At 39.2% G+C, this 21187-nt stretch overlaps 1 protein-coding gene across 3 annotated transcripts in view; it reads right to left on the reverse strand.

Moving 5' to 3' along the window:
• The window catches only part of DSCAM (DS cell adhesion molecule), a 644197-nt gene that overhangs the window by 524330 nt on the left and 98680 nt on the right, over positions 1-21187 (reverse strand). For all 3 annotated transcript variants that reach the window (XM_045002507.1, XM_045002505.1, XM_045002506.1), the window contains exons 2-3: positions 14701-15018; positions 7994-8140 (exon numbers count right to left, since the gene is read on the reverse strand). In XM_045002507.1, the coding sequence (XP_044858442.1) occupies positions 7994-8140; positions 14701-15018 (465 nt within the window). The remainder of the gene's footprint in view (positions 1-7993; positions 8141-14700; positions 15019-21187) is intronic.

The following is a 21187-nucleotide window of genomic DNA, read 5'->3' on the forward strand; positions in this document are numbered from 1 at the left end:
CTCATTGCCTTAGGAAACTTCAGGCTCATGGAGATGACACATCTGATGCAATGGTCCAAAATTTTCTATACACCTATAGACCATGAATTGCCTGATCAACACATGTAATTGCTCACACCCTAATCTAAAAGTGGATATAGGAGATGGAAGTTCATCTCTATCTTGATCGGATCACTAACCCCGCCAATCAGACATCATAACACAAATTCACGAAGAGGAAACATTAGTCACCACGGTGTGTCATCAAAGCCTAACAGTTCCAGTTAAATTCCAAGGCTTCCTTATGAACACCATAGCCAACTCATGGACTAAGTAGCAGAAAGGCAGGTGAGACATTATTCCTCCCCCCTATTGACACACTCATATCCAGACATATCCTCTCCCACCCACAGTTTAGCATGGTTCTCAGATTATCAGACTCCGATACAATGTAACGGAAAATATAGATGAAATAGATACCGTATATCAGCCAGTGGGAAGATTCTCCAATGAATGGGAGAAACGACATTGCTTGAGTCAGCTAAAACTGAACTACATAGTCACAGGAGAACATACCACAAACTTGGATTGGCAGGAGAGGTATACAAAACCTAATCGATCCTTCCCATCTCTAATTTCTATAATGTGGTACTCCCCTCTTTAAACACTACTACCAAACGTAGAAAAAGTTGCAAATGCAATAACCAGGCATTACTTAAATAATCCAGTACGTTACTTTTCCCTAATGGTTCCTTAGGAAAATAACTTTGTTGAAAGAGAAAGCTAAGAAGCAATATCAGTTTTAGAAATGAGTGAGCTTTACAATCTGCATGAAGCTTGGAAAACACATTGCTGTTGCAGCAAACTTAAAGTCCAATCCTGAAAAATGCTGAGCGTCTGAACTTCCTATTAACGTCACTAGCAATCAACAGAAGTTGCAGGTGCTCAGCAACTCTTGAAATCATGCCCTGAAAAAAAGAAAAAGGAGGAGGAGTCTGGCTGTGGCATTTTTCTGTATAGTATTACAATTTAAAAGAGTATTTTAATTCCTTAGCTGCATTATTGATATTATGTTAGATTATTCAAAAACTCTACATATGTTTAAACCTCTTTTACTGTCAACATTAGGTCTATCCATTTAGATTTTTATTCTGTTCAGCTTGGACAATGAAAAATCTTATAGCTAGAGCATTTGAAATTATGTTATATGGCTATTGATTGTTAGAGAGAAATGGGTGAATTTTGGATGCATTTAAATCTGGATCTCATCTTTGCATGTGGGACCATCTTCTATATTGACAATATTTCTAAAGGACTATAATTTATATAGAAAACTATCTACATTCATGAATAATATTCATCAGAAAATTTAACCTATTTTAGCCCTGCACAGCGCTCACTATTAAGGAGAAAAATACTCACCCCAAGGACTTTGAGATGCTACCATGATCTCCAAATATAAGTACAGATCTTAGATACCACTACGTGGTAACTACTGGCAAACAGGACTGCTGACCATCAGTCACTGCAATTCATAGAACTCTTGGTGGAAAGAGAACCAAGAACCCTTGGAGCCTTCTAAAGTTAAGACTTAAAGAATGCAGTGTAAATTATGCAATTCATTACATTAAATGCAGGCCATTGTGCATCAGTGACACATTCTCAAGCCTTGGTCCACTGTGTCTTATTTATGGCCCATGGAAAGTGCAGAGGCTCAAAGACTCTACAGCTGTCATCCTCATGTCAATCAAAGCCCTTCAGGGACTTGTTTACCTTTCATAGTTCTATACCTTTCAGTCAAAGCTGCTATTCTTTCACTGCTAATTAAATCCCCACAATAAATACTATCTCTCTTCTTTTTGTACCTTTTTTAAGTCATTATATTTTTCACACAACTCAGATCCTTTCAAGGTTTGTTATTAGACAGGAAAAATGGGGGAATTTACGCAGGAGGGTCCATGCACCTCTTGTTAACCTCATTAAACTACACAGGTCCATTAAAATCTCAAAAAACCCTCACAGTTCTCATCATCTAGCTAGCGTGGTATTCAGAATAAACCAAGAACAGATATAAAGAATGTGTGTGTTTAGATTATATACAGCTACCCCTTCAAATATAGAATATTGCAAATATTTTAATATAAAGTTTTTATAGACAATATTATTGAGCTATTTTGTTTATATTTTTTCTCTTTTCACTTCCATTTTCTTCTAATGCATATCATAGTACATCCTTTCTGCTGTCTTTTCAGTGTCTGCTTTCAGTTGTCTGTTGAATATTATAGAAAAATCAGACAACGTTTCAATTTGTTTGTGTCTCATACCGCTGTAACCCCCAGAAAGACAGGTTCTCTCTCACTACGATTACAGTTTATTTAACCTTCTCCCTTCCACTCTTTTCCTCACTTTTCCCCACTTAATCTTCTCCTTCCTTGTCCCTTCACTGTTCTCTTACACTCACCCCTTTTAATAATCCCCTTTCAGTCACCACTCCTGTCCTCCACTCATCCCAGGAACTGATCAACAATTGAAGGGGTATGGAGCTACTGTTTACCCACCCACCCCCGGGAGAATCAATGACTATTTTGCCTTTGCCTGTCCTCTTCCCCGCCTGGCTATGCTGTTTGTTGGGGCTGCCTGAAGTACACAGAGCAACAGTTCGGAACTGAGACAGAGATCAGAACCAAGCATTAGTCCCCTTTTGGTGGCTGAATGCCGAGGATGAGGGGTGGGGCAGCAGTGGCAGCAGAAAACACAACAGCATCATGCATTACACTTTGTTTTCAGTTGTCACTGCACAGATGTGCTTTACTGCACTCTTTAGGCCCTTCTGGAAAAATGGTTTTCAGTAGTTGCAAAATCAACACAGCACAGTGCCAGATTCTAATGGAGTGGCAATCTGTGGGGGTAATTTCATGAGGGAAAGCAGTAAGGACTAAGAAGAAACTTTGTATGTACAAAGTTAGCTAGTAGTCACATGATAAGATTTACAACAAAGGATTACTTAAATTTTCGTGTTTAGTGTGACCTGCAAGACATGATTCACTAGAAAGCATGTGGGGGTCTCAAAGATCTAGCTACAATACTTAAAGACACAAGTGCAAGTCCCTCTAAAATTGCTCCAAACTACTGTAAATGTTTCTATTTTTCACATTTCAAATGTTGTTAGGCAAGGCCTGTATTGTGGGGGAAAAGTGATTAAGAATTGTTAGTGCTAGGAAAGATGGATGAGCAAATACCTGTCTGAATGGATATAATTTTTCTATTTGTAGTTTCTAAAATTGATTTTATTTTAAATTTTCACTGAAAAAATTTGTGGAAAAACGTTTTCATGACACATATTCACCATTTTTATTAAACACAGGCAACTAGTGCTTTAAATTAAGGGGAATCTGTTAGCAACAGAGCTCCAGATACGGTCCAGACCTCTCTTCTGGGGATGCCTTCCAGTGGCCTCCTACCCCTTCACCTTTGCACTAACCCTGATCCATGGCATGAAACCAGAACCAGGAAATAGAGAAAGGTCTCTTACCAGCAGTCCTGTGCATTACAGCTTTATTACACACAAAAGCTCCTATGGGCAGCTTTCTGCTCTCAGATAACTTCAGTGGGACCTCCTTATGCACAACCAAAAGCACAATCTAGCCAACAGATTATAAAGTTACAGAGGTCTAGCATGTTGCAGCATTATGAAACCAACAAGGCTCCTACTGTCTGAGCTAAGACATATTTCCTAAGTGTTCTTCTAAAAAACTAGATTTTGGTATATATAATGAGCAGCAATGCTTTTAAAAGCATGCAAGCATGCAGAGGGTTGGTTTTACATAGAAAAAAGGACTCCTAACATACTGTGTAATAGTGGAGCATCTGAAAGAAGGATGGTGGCTCATTTGCAAGTCCCTTTATTCTAAAATTCAGGATGGGATCTCCATATATTTTAGTATCTGAAATGTTCACTCTATATTATATCTGAAAGGACTGTATGCAAGTGTAACGAATTCAAAAGCAAAAATCACTCTTCTAAAACTAGAACATGCAGCACCTGTTAGCATGCTGGTTTGTTTATCTTTTTTAGGAAGTCTCACACTTCCCTCCATGAGTCTACACTTGCTGTCTTACTTGTGTGTTCTTCAAAAGATAATCCTTATGGGAGATTTTCAACTTTCTCCCTTTATCGTACTGTATACTTAGTTTTATCCTACTGTTTCCATGGCATTTTGTCTAATACAGTCTGTGATAATCTCCAGTAAATATACATCCCTAGCAGATTCCTTGTAGTGGTTTCTGCTCATTTTAACTTTCCTTTCTGATGACATCCACTACTCACTGATAATCAGCCACATTTTTCTTTTAATCCTATCCTGTCACTAATGTTCTAATATTAAATTGGCAGATGCAAAAACATACTATTGCCTATTTCTTTTCAACACTTCACAAAAGTTGATCAGACACACATGGGAAAGTTGTTCTCATATTTGGTACCTATGTTAGTATACATTTTCCCTCAAAATATTGATCACTAGTGGAAAACAGATCAATAGTCCTGTTATGTCTAAGCATCCTATTCATCAGCACTGGGAATCCAAGACTTTGAGGTTAATCACTATCCACCATTTGAGTTCATGGCCATATTATTGTTGAATTGATCAAGGAGAGAAATCAAGGCAATTGTCTCATAAAACACATCATTTTTTAAAAAGCTAGCACTATTAAGCTGCTGCTAAAGTACTGTGATAGTAAACAGCAAACCCTACAGTCATTCTAGTTAAACTGGACTGATGTTCCCTGCCTCCCTTTAACACTGGTATTGAGTAGTTCATCAGAACAACTGTAATTAAATATAGACTTTATATTTGATCTGTACTGTGACAACCTCAGGAATTAGATTCTCTAAATTATTTTATATGATATGGCAAGATACACTAAACAACCTTTAAAAGAGCATCAGTTTTAATGGATAGTTTTTACTTGCTTTGTGACTGCACACAATTTTTTTTCAGATATGCTATTGTAGGATCAGAGCCATGATAAATGTATTAAGTCTTCATTTTTAATGGCTTGCTGTACTGTTTCTAAAACAAATAAGTTCCAGATGTAATGACTTATTAGGCCAATCCACCCTATCCAGCTCATGGAAATGCAGTTCCATACTTTTTTTCTTCCAGGGACATAACCAGACTGGATTTAATGGAGGAACAAGACACGGACAGGAATGAATGGTGATACTGTACTGCTCTCTGTGTCTATAAAGATGCTTTGGGATGAGAAGAAGATTTTTAATGGATGCAGCTTCATCAATTAAAAAAGTCAAAAGTCCTATGAGAAAAAAATCTTTAGGCCCAGCTGATCAATAAAGGACTATTATTATGTTCCTTCATAAGAACATAAGAACGGCCATACTGGGTCAGACCAAAGGTCCATCTAGCCCAGTATCCTGTCTTCCTACAGTGGCCAATGCCAGGTGCCCCAGAGGGAATGAACAGAACAGGTCATCAAATGATCCATCCCCCATTGTCCATTCACAGCTTCTGGCAAACGGTGGTTAGAGACACCATCCCTGCCCATCCTGGCTAATAGTAATTGATGGACCTATCCTCCATTAATTTATCTAGTTCTTTTTTGATGCCTGTTATAGTCTTGGCCTTCACAACATCCTCTGACAAGGAGTTCCACAGGTTGACTGTGTGTTGTGTGAAAAAATACTTCCTTTTGTTTGTTTTAAACCTGCTGCCTATTTATTTCATTGGGTGACCTCTAGTTCTTGTGTTATGAGTAAATAACACTTCCTTATTTACTTTCTCTGCACCAGTCATGATTTTATAGACCTCAATCATATCTCCCCTTAGTCATCTCTTTTTCAAGCTGAAAAGTCCCAGTCTTATTCATTGCGCCTCATATAGAAGCCATTCTATACCACTAATCATTTTTCAGTCACTAGAAGGACAGATGTTGAAGGCAGAGGCTTGACTAACTAGGTAGACTGTTTCTGTGTACTATGTAGTCATTGCGGTTTCAAGAGGAGCAGCATTTCCCTCTACAACAGTAGGGAAGAGGCTGCAGAAACATATATTGTACTCTAGACTTCAGAATTATGAGGAAAATTGAGCCATCCAAAGATGTGGTGGTGTTCCAAGAGGGTAGGAATCAGGCTGTGAGGAGACAAGTCACATTGGTGAAATTTTTCAAGATGTTCTGAATTGATAATTGAGAATGAAGGACCTTTTAATAATATTAAATTATCTAGCTTAATAGACTATTTTAAGATTAAGAGAAATTAAACAGAAACCCATGTAATTATCTGTTTGGTCATTTTAATTGTATTATATATTCTTTTAACAGGTTACAATAATAATAAAGATATTTGTAACATTTAATGGCTCAATCCTGTTCTTTAATGCATGACCACAAATCACATCATCTGTATTTTATTTGCGATCCCAGAGTCTCAACTACTATAACTGGATCTGGGGAGGCAGGTCCCTCTGTTCAATGGCAGTATGCATGGGTGCAGGTTTCTATCCATGAATATCAAATGGACTAAAGTGGATTTAGTGCACTTAAAAACTATACCGATATCAGTGGACAAGGTGACTGATCACTTAAAAATACAACATTTCTGTACCAAACGAATCTATTTTCATACTGTCTCAAAAATATCTATGAAGGGACAAAACCTTTTAAACAATAGTTTTACCACAGACAGGAAGTCACATTTAGAAAACAAGATATATAGAAACAAAGAATTCCATTTCTATCAGCACCACATTTATCCAAAATGGAGGGTGGTTAACCTAGGAACTTACAATCTTCAACTCATTTCAGCACATACTGTAGCATAGTATAAACACATTCTTAATATACAACGCACTGACATTTAGCTCTGATTATTGTCACATTGCTGCAATACTCAACAGCTGTACTTTCACATCCTGTGCATGTACATCATTTACTTGAGCATATAATAGCAGATGTATTCTGTGTTTATCCACATAATGCACATTTCAGCTGTAGAACAACAACATGAACTTTCCATGTGATGAAGTCTCTATACACATATGTTGTTCTATGGATTTCTTACATAGTATTAGCTAGAAAATGTTGGATTGCTACGGTGAAATCCTGGCTCCCCTGAAGTCAATGGTAGAACTCCCACCATTGACTTCAATGGGGCTAGGATTTTACTCCTAGACCCGTTTGTGAGGTTAAATCAGTTCAATGGGAGTCTTTTTTTTTTTTTTTTTTTTTTAAAAAGAAAAGGGCTCTTTGCTGCATCTATACATACTTTCAGTACATACTGTAGATGTTTTGCGGGGTCCTAACTAGAAAATTCAAATATTTTCATGACAGTTTGCAGTTTTCCAACAGCAAAGTAAATTTTCTGTATACACAGCAGTGCAGATAGTTATTTTTATAAACATACAGTTTAACGTCAATATATGCATAAATATATTTGGCATACAGCAAAAAGTTTATTATGTCTGTGGATAGTATATAAGCTTTCACACTGTGAAAGCTTTCAAATGTTGTCTATAGGCATATCTGGTACAAAAATATTATTGAAATATGGGAGTCAATTGCACATATTTAAAAGAACCAAAATAAATGTAACTCGAGATTTCTTTTACTCCATAACTAACTTCACCACTAGAAAACAATCACAACCCAACAAACAGATTATGACACCCAAAACAAAAAATTATATGGCAAACAGAATTTCCTTTTAAAAAAAACATCAAGTCAACACACGCCACAATGCCAAGAAATTCTGATTTCGTGTCTAGTGTAAAACAAAATACATGTTAATTTCCCTGGGAGCAAGCTAAAAAAAGCCAGAGCTGTCTCAAAGCTTCAAGTCACACCTAATCACGAGGATGCATCAGAGCTAAATGTGCTATACATTAATTACAGTGGAAAGATGAAATATCATTCAGTTATAATCAACACAAAGGAACCACCGAGCATTATGGAAAACACAAACCATATCCAATAGGGAAAGAAAGCCATTAAAGCCTACCTGAGACAAGTGAGACTGTGTCTTTCTCCCAAGAGACAACAGTGATGTATGCCTCCACAGAGGAGGGGATAATGCACTTGAAGACCGCTACATTGCCTCTCATGGCTTTCTGGTCCTCCACACGGACTGTGTAGGGTTCCCGTAAAACTAAAATGGAAGAATAGTGAGTTTTTGTTAATGAGTGAGATGGTAAAGCCAAGGTAGAATTAAATAGAAAGAAGTCCTGTTTGGAAAGACAGGTGGGTATCATTTCCCCAAGGACTGAATGTAAACAACACATTTCCTCGGCCTTTATAAAGGAAGTCAGAAGATGAGCTCATGCCCATCACTCCTTTCACTTTCACATGCCTTACAGCAGACTTAGTCAAAGCCACAAACCCAAAATGGTGGGATCATGCCCTGCTCCAGTTCTTGCATTGATCTTGCACAATTCACCCAGGATAAAGACAAATTAGGCAGGCAAGTAAAATATTATTAGACTTTCTTCATCCTAATGGCAAGGGTAAGAAAGTAAATTTTGTGTCTTGGCTGGTAAATCTGTGATAATTTTACACTGCTGATCTGAAGAGTCTCCCTGAAAGAACTCCAAGATCCTCTTGATTACTCCAGTAGTATACTATACCCCATCACATTTCAGTGTTCATCCTCTAGTTAATTCTAGGTGTAAGGGTAAAATCATTTCCCAAGGGAAACAGTCTCTACATGGAAAAAATGATGCTCTGTCTCATGCCAGCTTCTTTAGGTTCTTATACCACACTTCCTTCAGAAGCTGGGTGTTCTACTTTGCCAGAGGGAGCATAGGCTCCCCCAATACTGGTGGGAGATTCCCATATGGTGGTTCTGTTGAATTAAGCTGCCAACCTTCTCTTGGTGCGAAGATAAGTGGGACAACCAGAAGGATGGGAGAGAGAAATTTAGGATGGAGGAAAGCGAGAAGAGTTGAAAGTGCTAACTGTGGACTCAACAGAGGTGAGTGAGAGGGAAGGAAGGAGGGTGCTCAGATTTGCAGAGAAGTGAAGCGTGTTAATAGACTGAAGGTCTCAAAGGTTGAGCAGAAAAGTGAGAGCAGAGATGGAGTGGGCAACACTGAAAGAAATAAGGTAGTGATCACAAAAGGGAAACTCTGATAGTGAGGTACATTAGTGGGAATAGTACTAGTGACCCAGCTGGCAGCTTGGAGAATTGATCTAGAGATGAAGGTCAAAGGAAGATGGTAGGGAGTGGAAGAGGCAACAGCATCTACCAGGTCAATACGACAGCTGAGCATTTTTGGAGTAGGCGGTGGAAGATAAATGGGAGAAGAGGAAATCCATGCACTGTAATCAATGAAAAATAGAGATGAGAAGCCTGTGGACAGTAACTAACAGGAGAGGGAGATAGAGATTAATGTCTGATGGAGTACAGTTCAGAAGTGGAAAAGTGAGAAGTGGCATGAGGGAGACAGTAGGAGCTCAATATCACCATTGCTTCATATCCGGGCTGTGTGAGAAGAGAACACTACAAGAATGCAGCTACAAAAGAGGTGTTGGAGAAGGGGAAGGCCAGTTTCAGTGAATACAAAGAGATGAAAGGAGCAAGAGGCAAAGCGGCCACGCAGGTCTACTAGTCATCATTACCAATGAGCGTAATTTCAGTGCCCTAAGGTAATCGTGTCAGTAGTGCTATAGGACCATTGTATAGAAACTTCCTCTACTCCCACTGCAAAACAAAACAAAAAATTAAACAAAAAAAATTCACTGAGAGCAAAATTTAAGTTTAAGCACATTCACTCTAAGTGGGTGTGGCTGTATTTGCTTCCCAGTATTTAGAAAACTAAGTGATTGGGCAACAAAATGGCAAATGAAATTTAATGTGGATAAATGTAAAGTAATGCACATTGGAAAAAATAACCCCAACTATACATACAATATGATGGGGGCTAATTTAGCTACAACAAGTCAGGAAAAAGATCTTGGAGTCATCGTGGATAGTTCTCTGAAGATGTCCACGCAGTGTGCAGAGGCGGTCAAAAAAGCAAACAGGATGTTAGGAATCATTAAAAAGGGGATCGAGAATAGGACTGAGAATATATTATTGCCCTTATATAAATCCATGGTATGCCCACATCTCGAATACTGTGTACGGATGTGGTCTCCTCACCTCAAAAAAGATATTCTAGCACTAGAAAAGGTTCAGAAAAGGGCAACTAAAATGATTAGGGGTTTGGAGAGGGTCCCATATGAGGAAAGATTAAAGAGGCTAGGACTCTTCAGCTTGGAAAAGAGAAGACTAAGGGGGGACATGATAGAGGTATATAAAATCATGAGTGATGTTGAGAAAGTGGATAAGGAAAAGTTATTTACTTATTCCCATAATACAAGAACTAGGGGTCACCAAATGAAATTAATAGGCAACAGGTTTAAAACAAATAAAAGGAAGTTCTTCTTCACGCAGCGCACCGTCAACTTGTGGAACTCCTTACCTGAGGAGGTTGTGAAGGATAGGACTATAACAATGTTTAAAAGGGAACTGGATAAATTCATGGTGGCTAAGTCCATAAATGGCTATTAGCTAGGATGGGTAAGAAGGTGTCCCTAGCCTCTGTTCATCAGAGGATGGAGATGGATGGCAGGAGAGAGATCACTTGATCATTGTCTGTTAGGTTCACTTCCTCTGGGGCACCTGGCATTGGCCACTGTCGGTAGACAGATACTGGGCTAGATGGACCTTTGGTCTGACCTGGTACAGCCGTTCTTATGTAGATGTATATTTCTGGAATAAAGAAGCCATGGACTTATAAAATGGTGACCTCTTTACAACTGCTCCTCAAAAAAAAGTGCGTCTGGGCAGATTCAAATTGTAAGTTATGCATGTACAAATAGTGAAGGGTTTCGAATTACAGTGCAACCACTAGCTCATGAACAGGAAAGTGGTTTTTTTTTAAGTTTTACAATCTGCATAGACAATTATATAGTTTAAAGGTTAACACGTCTAAAAATAAAATAAATCAAAATTAAGTATTAAGGCATCATTAGTCTAAATATATATATTGCTGATTATAAATAATGAGGCAAAGTAACTAACTCTGATCACAGACTTGCTGGATTGTCAGAAGCATATGTTCTCTTACAGTAGCAACCTTGGAACACCTCTTCCCATGTGAAAGAAGCCAGCTACCATCTTCTTTCCATGCTCCAGTGAAGGGCTTGCAAAGCACAAGGATCTCCTTTATGTGGCTAACTGTCTCCTACCACTAATGCTCCAAGGATAGCTCGCAAAGCATGGGCTATTTGGAGAAGGTATCATGACACAATATTATGAACAGGGCTAGTGCAAGATGGTTCACATTTTTTCTGAACTACTTGTACAGTTACAAAAACCTGTCATGTCATTAAAAGCCACTTCCAGGGCAATGTTTCCAAGAAGCAAATGTACACAAACACCTGTAAATCAGTGAAACTTGACAGAGGCAGAAATAATCTTATTTCCTCAATCCCTTGCTGGGGAGGGTTACAGTATCTGGACCTTGACATTTTGGCATATGGAAAGGGAGAGGGCACACGTTAATCAGATTTCCAAACCAAACAATTAATCTTTGGAATTTGCAATATCCAAGGGGCTGAGATAGATCACAAGTACTTATTCAGTTCCAAACTGCATGAGACAGTTCTTGTTTGTGTATATGCACTAACATTTTTGTTTAATGCACCCACAATGTTGCTAAACCTCATGATTTTATCATGAGCCTTGTGATTTCTGCTGTTTTTCTTAAAGCCCCAGATCACAGAGTCATTTGATTGCATGAGACTCATCTTTCATGGGGGGGGAAAAAAGTCTCTAGCTTTCACAGTTGCTTGGGAAAACAACAATTTGAAAGCAAGATGGACCTACCTCCATCTACCCCCGGTAAGGATCTGGCCCAAAGAGTTTATCTACATTACATGCAAAGCCAAAAAATTTTCAGCTCAACCATCTCCTTTGAGCACCTCCACCATCCACAAAAATCCACAGGATAGCCGCTGGACAGGCTAAGTTTTCTTCCAGGGATTTCCCAGGATGGATGCCAGGGATTCGTTGCCTCTCCTGACCAATCACGAACTAGCTTTGTGTTAGACTATTCAATTAGTCACATATCTAGCTTTAAGAAATTCTCTGATTGGCTGGGAAGGAGGGCACTGCACCCACTTTATGCGGCGCTGCGGGGAGCAAAAGGCCATTCCAGCTTTCATAGCAGCTCTCTACCTGCTATGGGGTAAGGCTTAGGCCCAGTTGGTCCTTTCCTCAGGACTGCATTTAATTACCAAATAGAGAGAGGTTTTATGTTGACTTATCGCTGCGTTCTCCTTTCTGCTGTGGCCAAGCCAGAATCATGTTCAGGCTTCCATATGATCCAGCATTTTGTGTCAGAACTTTTGGGGGACTGTGTAGTCTTTGCCAGAAATTACATTTTGTCATCTCTTTGCTCTCTTCATAACATAATAGGCAGGGGCTGCACTGGTAGCTGGGTTCCAAATAACCGTGTTTACTAACTATATACAAATATACAAGGTCTCGCTATCTGTACACACTGCTACTCTGGCAGGGTTCTGATGGCTCCTGCAATAAAAAATAGGGAGGCCCACTAGAGGGCTCCAAAACTATTTATAGGGATATCACCCAGTTCCTATACATTGCAAATACATTGTCCAGATTCTGTAGGGATCGCAGGGAGGGGTATATATATATATCTCTCTCAGAATTGTGGGATTGGGCGTATCCCTGGGACTGAGACTGAATGATGGAGATAGCTTGGTATCAGGCTCAATGGCAGCTCTAATGCTCTTGATATTTCTTGGTGAGGAGGAGGGGGGATTTGTGATCCAAGCCCTGTATGCAGGCCCAGATGGGCTGGGCTGTTTATCTGGAAGGATAACTGTTTTGACAGTGGGGAGAAAGGGTGGAATATGGCTGGGCAGAAGCTGCAGGCACACTTTGCAGAGGCTATAGTTATTCCCTTCTTTCCTTTGCTTATGCTATTGATGTTTATTAGCAAAATTGCTGTCTTTTGTGCCATAGACTATCCTTAGATTCTAAGGTGGTGTCTTGGTGACCCCACGAGCCACAGAGGGAACAGGAAAATGGCTTTCACATTCAAGTACCTATTTTCATAATTACTTCTTATATACACCTATATACTGGTACATGATTGGGAGTACAATGGAGGTATGTGCACATTTTCAGCTGCTTCATAGGCCCCTGGAGCTGCATGAACCTCATTGCTTGATCAGAGCCTTAGTTAGCAAGGTTTCAAGATACAGTCTTCTTTAGGCAGTCACATTAGTGTATCCACAAAATTAGTGTATCTAATATTTGAATCTTTAAGCATCATTAGCATGCAAAATTTTATGAGGAAACCACCCAACACTTTAGAGTTTCTACTTAAAAGAAGCTCAAGGAAAGAACTGCAAGGAAGTAAAGACTGAGATGTACTGGCAAATCCACAGGGAAGCTGATATGACATCTTCTCTCCCTAAAAAGATCAAATCTCTTGTCTACAGATTCAATAAAACTCAAAAAAAGTATATTCTGCACAGAAAATGAATGCATTTTTGTAGACTGTATGTTTTGGATAGTGCATTTCATTAATTTCTTGATGTCAGTTTTTCTTTGTATCTTCTAATTATCACTTTTCATGTCTTTGAAGTCATATTTAGCATTAGTAAGACTAAAAGTCAGGAAGTAGAAACTATTAACTGGCATAATGCACTTCACTATCTGGTTTTTCCTTGTTTGCAAACAGAGAATCTTAAGAAGAGCTATAACCCCAAAGCGCCATATTTGTGCATGGTTTGCAATTTCTTTAATATAGCTACATGACTGCAGACACTCTAGGGGACAGATCCTCAGATGTTATAAATTATGCTGATGTAACTGGTGATTAAGCTGGTGTAAACTGAAGTTACTGGTGCTCTCTGACAATTTCTATCTGCTGAGGATCTGTCCCCAGAATTTTTTTTAATTAAAATTTTGATTAATTAAAATGTCTAGATACCAGGTTTCAGAGTTCTGTGCACTAGTAGAATAGTGGTAATAGACTTGAGTCTAATTACATTTAAAATCAATTCTCCCTTTTTAGGGACCACCCCTTTCTATTCAGTCAACTCAGAAAATAGTTGCCAAACTGGTATGCCCATAATACAAAAAATCCTTTGCTTACTTTAAGTTAAACATAAAGTGATTCCTATATATTTACAATACCATTTTATTATTATATCTCAATGCACATGTTCATCTCTGTTGAGTCACAAAACCAGATCACAACTAAAGACAGGCAAAATAAGGGGAAGATTTTGTTATGCAAAAATTGGATCTATTAGCCATTTTCCAGCCCCCGCCCCACCCCACCCCAAAAAAACAGTGCAGGGCGAGTCCCTATTCCCCCACCCCCAACTCTTTGAAGAGTAAATAGATTCTGATGAATGGCCCATCTCTAACTGTTCAGCTGGGAATCTTGGCGTCTTTCAGAAACTCATTTGATTGATGGACTTTGGGATGGGACTTTTAACTTCTCTTTTATAAAAATAGGCTAAGCCAATATTGTTTCAGTTGATTTTATTAAGAACTCTAGGGATTGCCTTCTAGACCCACAGTCTTTGCTCCAGTTCACAATGGCTACTACTTTTTAGCCAGAAACACATGGTCTCCCCCCGAGCCCAACTTGAAGTCATGAAGTAAAGAACCATACTTACCGGCCTTAATGTGAACATCCTGACTTCTGATTTTCCCTGAAGGATTTTCAGCTGTGCAATAGTAAGTGTTATCATGGATTAAGTTATTAAAGCTTGAAGGAGGGAAGGGGAAAATTTGGAGAGTGCCATTGGGGTGGACGTGGCGGATCCCTGGGACATCATAGATCTCCTCGCCCGTTGCTAGGTACCATCTGAGTGTCACAGGAGGGATCCCTGCTGCAGGACAGGGCACCAGTGTCCCTGTGGTGCTAGCAAACACTACCTCTTGCAAAGATGCATTGACAAAATACAGGCTGGCATGTAGATCTTCACTGAAAACTGCAAGATAAAACAGACAAATGTGTATTTAACAGCTAAGAAAATATTACTGCACATATCACAATTTTACTCCTACAACTTAGTAGTATGATAGTGAGGCTCAGGACTTTTCTGCTCCTTTAAGTAATTTCTTTTTGTAAAACACATAAATCACAATCAATTTTGAACTGTTATGACAGTTGATAGAGGTAACTAGAGCAACTGGATCCTAATATAGGATAGGACAATTTGTTTGTGTTTTGTCAGAATAAAACAACTGAAAATCTATGGATCTCAAAACACAAAGCAAAGGAGTTACTCCCCAGCAAGATTACCATTAGTCTGGAAAGAAGCAAATTAGATCACCTTTCCCATTGCTGATCCAGTATTCTTGCTAAGACCAGTCAAATACTAGCAGTAATTTACTTCAGTGAAACTTTCAGTAACTACAATTTGCTGTCTGGCAAAGGCTGTTAGCATTTATAAATAGAATTTGCTTTTATGTATTTTTCATCTCTGAGGTATATCAAACAATGTAATGTAATGAGAAGAACTGAGCAATTAATGAAAAAAATCACCGTTTCTTAAAAACGTAACAAGAAATTTGTAGAAAAAATTATTTGACCGGCGCTAGTAAAAAGAGTTGGATACGTTTAGTAGAGAGACTGTTTAAGGCTAACATGTCAACTATAGTTTGCTCAGCAATAGCTCCCCCCTGGCCTTGGGCAATAGATCTTGTTATACTGAGAGGGTAAATACTGGCCAGCATAGGAAGTTATCCCCCCATTCTTTTATGAAGGAAAGCCAGGAGATCATTACCTTTTACCCAGAAAACCAGAAATAAACAGAAGGAACCTCACTCTGTTTCATCCATAGTATGAGACCTCTAATACAGCAGCATCTCCCTACTGCTCTGTGTTTGAGAACATGGCAGTGGAAAGCTTTACTTCTACATTTCTAGAAATTGGGATTTATTTTAACTGTACGACCACACCAGTGCTTTATATATTTTTGCATTTAATATACACATAGTATTTACCCTAAAAACTAGCCAGTTCTACCTTAGACAAATAGCTAAGGTTGCATTATTATCTGCATTTGCACTTCACTACAACTTGAATTCTATAAACATTGAAGTAAAGTTATCCAGGGTAACTGGCAAGTTTTAAAAAGGTATCTATTGTGTATCAGGCCAGAGTAAGTATCTGCCAGAGAGTTCAATACTGGCCTTTATCTGAAAAATGCATCACCTTGTGTTGGGTATAAAGAACCCCTAGCAACTACAAAGCTAATCTTGATATGGTGCTATCTACTTCTGCTGCTCAATCTTATGGTGGTTGGCTGTGTAAGAGGGAGGGTTTCCTTACTTCTCCTGCCCACTAAGGGGGTGGGTGATAAGGAAGGAATAAGTTGTTTCGTGATACTTCTTTGAAGACCATAATGGGTTGGAACAAGTGACCCTTCATGGTGACCCCCCACAAAGAAAGAGGAGGATAGGTCTGGCACCCCCAGAAGACCTTAATGGAAGAGATCCTCTAGACCCATTAGGTAGCAGGAAAAGCAGATTGTCCACCTAAAAGACAGCAAAGCTAAGTGGAGAGGGATTTCTGGGGAAATCTCTGGAGGCAGGCTGAAAGGATCTTGTAGGTTTAGGAATCTGAATCTTCTAGCAGACTGACAGGAGATGGCTTACAGCGAGCCCAGGCAAACAGATATTACAGGTGCTGGTTCAGAGTAACACATAGGAAACAGATCCTTCACGGTTGGTTCAGCTATAGTCAAAACTTGATTTTATTTTTTTTTAAGCGAAACAAACAGATATGAACTGAATACATACAGGAAGAAGATGGTGTCACTTCTATATAGTCAGATTTCTAATTATAGCCACACTTTAAAGTAGGGAACAAAACTGATTGTAACAGGATAGAGAATGAAAAAAAAAGATGTGGAAGTCACCATTGTTCATTTAACTATAAGAGCTATTCTCTATAATTAGAACTGAAATATTATTTAACATATTTTAATATTCATCTCCAAAGAGGAGACACTCACAGTAATAAATATACTGTACAATCACTAGCTCTTAATATGCTGTGCTGCATCTCAACAGATGGTCAGGTATAACCAGTAGGTTTTCTGATTTAGGATGAAGAGGTATATACCAAATGGTCAGCGTCATAAAATAGAGAAGATTATCAGACATTAAGTTTGGTGCCTTACATAGAGCCTAACTTTTCCATGCACAATTTAAATCAAAATGCTATGCAAGTGAACTGGATGCAGACTAGATGTTATAATACACCTTTAAGAAAATATCACCTATTCCAGTTGCTTGGTATCCCCTGTAGCAACTTTCAATACTCCTGACTAACTTTTCATCCATCTGCCTATAGAATAATGCTTCACTTTAAAGTAGCATCTAGTACACATTCATCTTAATGGAAGCCACATGCACATATCAAAAAGAATCCCTGGAAAGTAATTGTAACGATATAATATACACACAAACAGAAGATCCAGATGTATTTTGTTGCTGAGCACAATGGACAAGCTGTTTGGTTGCATACTGCAGAAAAAAAAATCCAGAATGGGATAATATCTTTCATTAAAGAACTATTTCTACTATGCTTCATAGAAAAAAATAATTTGCTGAACAACAGAACAGATAAGGTACCAAAAATTAACTGAAACTGAGATAAGGGGGGGGAAGTATAATTATATGTTGTTGTACCTTAAAATTTGTTAAATATTAAAATAGAAAATATGGGGGCTTAGTCGGGAGAGCAGCAGTGAGACCACACCTGATGGCACTGGACAGAGGAGAAAGGGGTAACTGATGAAAGCAGTCAGGGTAAGGGTGAAAACAAAGAGATGAAAGCTTGAAATAGGAAAGACTATGAATACAAGCAAAGGATAAGAAGATCAGACAGATGTTGGAACGAACCCATACATTTTCAGAAAACAATAAACTTATTTATTTTAAAAACTGGATCTAAAGCTGACTTGAAGAAGTCAATCCACATTTCCCAGCACAGAGCACAACATGCTATAGATACAAGTAAACACATTTAGGCCCTGCTCCTGCAAATTGTTCTATGTGGGCAGACCCCAGCACTCACAAGATCATCCACTGAAGAGTTTCAGGAGGTCTGCCTATGTGGAGCAAGTTGCAGGGCCCTGGAGCTGATATGAATCCAGACTGGACTTTAACTTTCTCTCCTAAACCAGAATCTGTTTACTGGGTCTAATAACCGTCCGTTTTGATAAGTATAGTCCAGTAATTATCCTGTCTCCCTGCCTGAGAGCCACTCGCTTCCTACAGCTCTTTAATAAGTCATGAGTCCAATGTCCCTACATGTATTCTGTATTTGAAGGTCTTATGACAAGGCCAGCCAGTCTAATAATTTTTCTGCTTGATCCATATTGCTGGTGTCTACAGGTCTCTCTTGCTCCAGAATTCACACCACACTAGGCGAGACACAATAGGGGCTGCTAAAACTGCTGATTATACAGTGGGATCAAAGGCAAAAGGAAGGTGAGGTCACTCAGTGTCTGCAGGGGGTGTCATAGTAACTGTGTGAGAGAGCTAGACATAGGAATTACCATAGCGATTCAGGCCAGTGGAGAGGTCCATCTAGCTGTAGTATAACATCCTGTCTCCAACAGTGATCAGTACCAGATGTTTTGGGGAAGATGAAAGAAACCCTGCAGGAAGCAGTTATGGGGTAATCTGCCCCAGGGAAAGTTTCGCCCTAACCCTTGTTAATTATTGGTTTATACTCTGAATCATGAGGATATAGATTCCCTCCACAACTGTTCATTATTTTTTTTTATTCTTGCTATGACCACTCAAATATTCATGTTATCCATATATTGTCCAACCCCTTTTTGAACCCTATTTTTCTCCAACTCCATGAAACTTGTTGCCACATAATTAAGGCTGAGTTGTATATTTCCTTTTATCTATTTTAAATATGCTGTCTTTCATGTTCCACTGAATACACTAACATTTCTTTGTTTTTATGTTCTTGTCTATTTGCTCTTCAAATTCCATTCTGACTCTCATAGTTTCTTCTACAATAGATGAATTGTAGACCTAATTTCCTTCTACTGTAAAATAATGAAGAAGCAAGTGAGCAGTCTAGAGCCTATACACAAATACTGCAGGGAGGGAGGAACAGATGCCTAGAGCCGTGAGCCCACAGCATGTTTCTAAGGATGGAGAAAATTCTGAGGGTCATTGTAAAATCATGAAAAAGAAAGGAGAGTAAACAAGAAATTGAAGAGGGAGCCTGAAAAGATTTGGACAAGTATTCAACCTTCTACAGATTATTTGAACTGCATTTCATGAGATTTGACCATTGCAGGTTTGTGTAGAGAGTAACACTCCTTTGTCAGTTTGGGTAAGGAGTCATACAATGCATTCTTCAACTAATTTAGCATTGGAATGTAAAAGGAAATTACAACAATCAAAATATCAGAAGTAGATAAGCAACAGTTCTAGCAATAGTTGAATTTCAATATTTATAGATGACAGACTATACATACACAAATATTTAAATAGTACAATTTCTGTGTGCATCAAATTTGTAAAGCTATTGAAATCTAATACTAGTTCTATTGAAAAAATATACATTACTCAGTTAGTGATTATTTATCAGCATTCTAATTTATGTTGCCTTCATTTTCTACATTAAGGGCCAAATCCTAGCCTTACACTTGGTTATGTAAGGAAGAATTCAGACCTAAATTAATAAAACTTTTAAAAAACACAAAAATATTTTCCCATTTTCCCTTTGATGAATCCAATCTGGCATTATAAGACATATGAATCAAGGGCAAGTTTAGAGGTAAAGAGGGCCCCACGTATCATATTTTACCAGAAAATAAAGTCAGTGTAGAGTAGATAAGTGATGTAATTAAACCCTTTGTGTTGTTCTGCACAAGAGCAGACGTGTGGCCGCAGAATTTGAAGCAATGGTGCAGTAGAACATCAGGTGCATGGTGTAGCACAGGACTTCTTGGCTCTTTGCTCCCCATCAAGTTCATTAGGGTTGACTGGGAGGTGGAAGCATAGGAGCCATTGGAGCCACAGCTAAGCCAGGACCCTCAGAGCTTGGAAGCCAGGGTTCCTAAACTCAGTCCCACAGCGGGGCTCCCAGAAGCCTTAAAGGAGCCTGGAAGCCTTAAGACCTTCTGGGGTTTCTAGGTTTCCTGCCTCGGAGCTGGAACCTGCCGCCTGGTAGCCCCAAATCAAGCCCCATTAGAGCTGGGGCTCCAAAGGTTTCCATGGCTTAGTGAGGCTGCTCTGCAGCCACAGACCCTGGACACCCGGAGACCCCAGCAGTCTACCAGGTAAGCTGGCAGGAAGCCACCTGTCTGGTGCGGGTTCCATCAGAACCCTTCCCAGGGGTCATCAGAAGTTTGTCAAACCCAGAAAATTTCTGAGAAACACTTCAGATTCAATGAATTGGCATTTTCCAGCTAAACCCCATTTCTTCAGAAAATTCCAGACGACAGCTAGAAATTAGTTTATTGGTCAGCAATCAAATATTTGACTTTATTTAAACTGGTTCAATCACACAGTGTGCCTATCTTTAAAGTTTCAGCACCCCTGGTAGTTAAGCATAAGTCCCATGAACAAAGGCAAGCCAGCAGCAAACCCCCAAAGTGTAAGTAAGGAGTAGCAAACTGTACAGTGCAGAATAAAACAAAACCTCACACTCAGTGGATATCAGCCCTCAAACAGCATTCCCTTCTCAGGATGTTCCCTTGCACTGCTGAGCCAGGCAGCCCACTCAGCAGATTGGGGCTTTTTTGTTTCAAATGTGGGAGCACACTCCAGAAGAGAGGAACACTCTGCCAGCAATCACCTTTGTGATTTTCAGCAACTAGGGAGGCCTGGTTTGAGCATCTCTGCAGACCAATTATGGCAGGTATTGACACAGGATGAGAAGCAGTTTCTGAAGTATTTAGGGGTCTAAGGCCACTTAGGGTTTTATTGGTCAAAACCCAGCACCCTTAACTCCACCCAAAAAGCCTTTGGACAGCAAGTGTAGATTCTGGAGCACTGATTGTATAGGGTGTAGTGCAGGGGTGGGCAAACTTTTTGTCCCGAGGGCCACATCGGGGTTGCAAAACTGTATGATGGGCCGGGTAGGGAAGGCTGCGCCTCCCCAAACAGCCTGGC

This window comes from Mauremys mutica, chromosome 1 (genome assembly GCF_020497125.1).
Source record: "Mauremys mutica isolate MM-2020 ecotype Southern chromosome 1, ASM2049712v1, whole genome shotgun sequence".
Taxonomy (NCBI): domain Eukaryota; kingdom Metazoa; phylum Chordata; order Testudines; family Geoemydidae; genus Mauremys; species Mauremys mutica.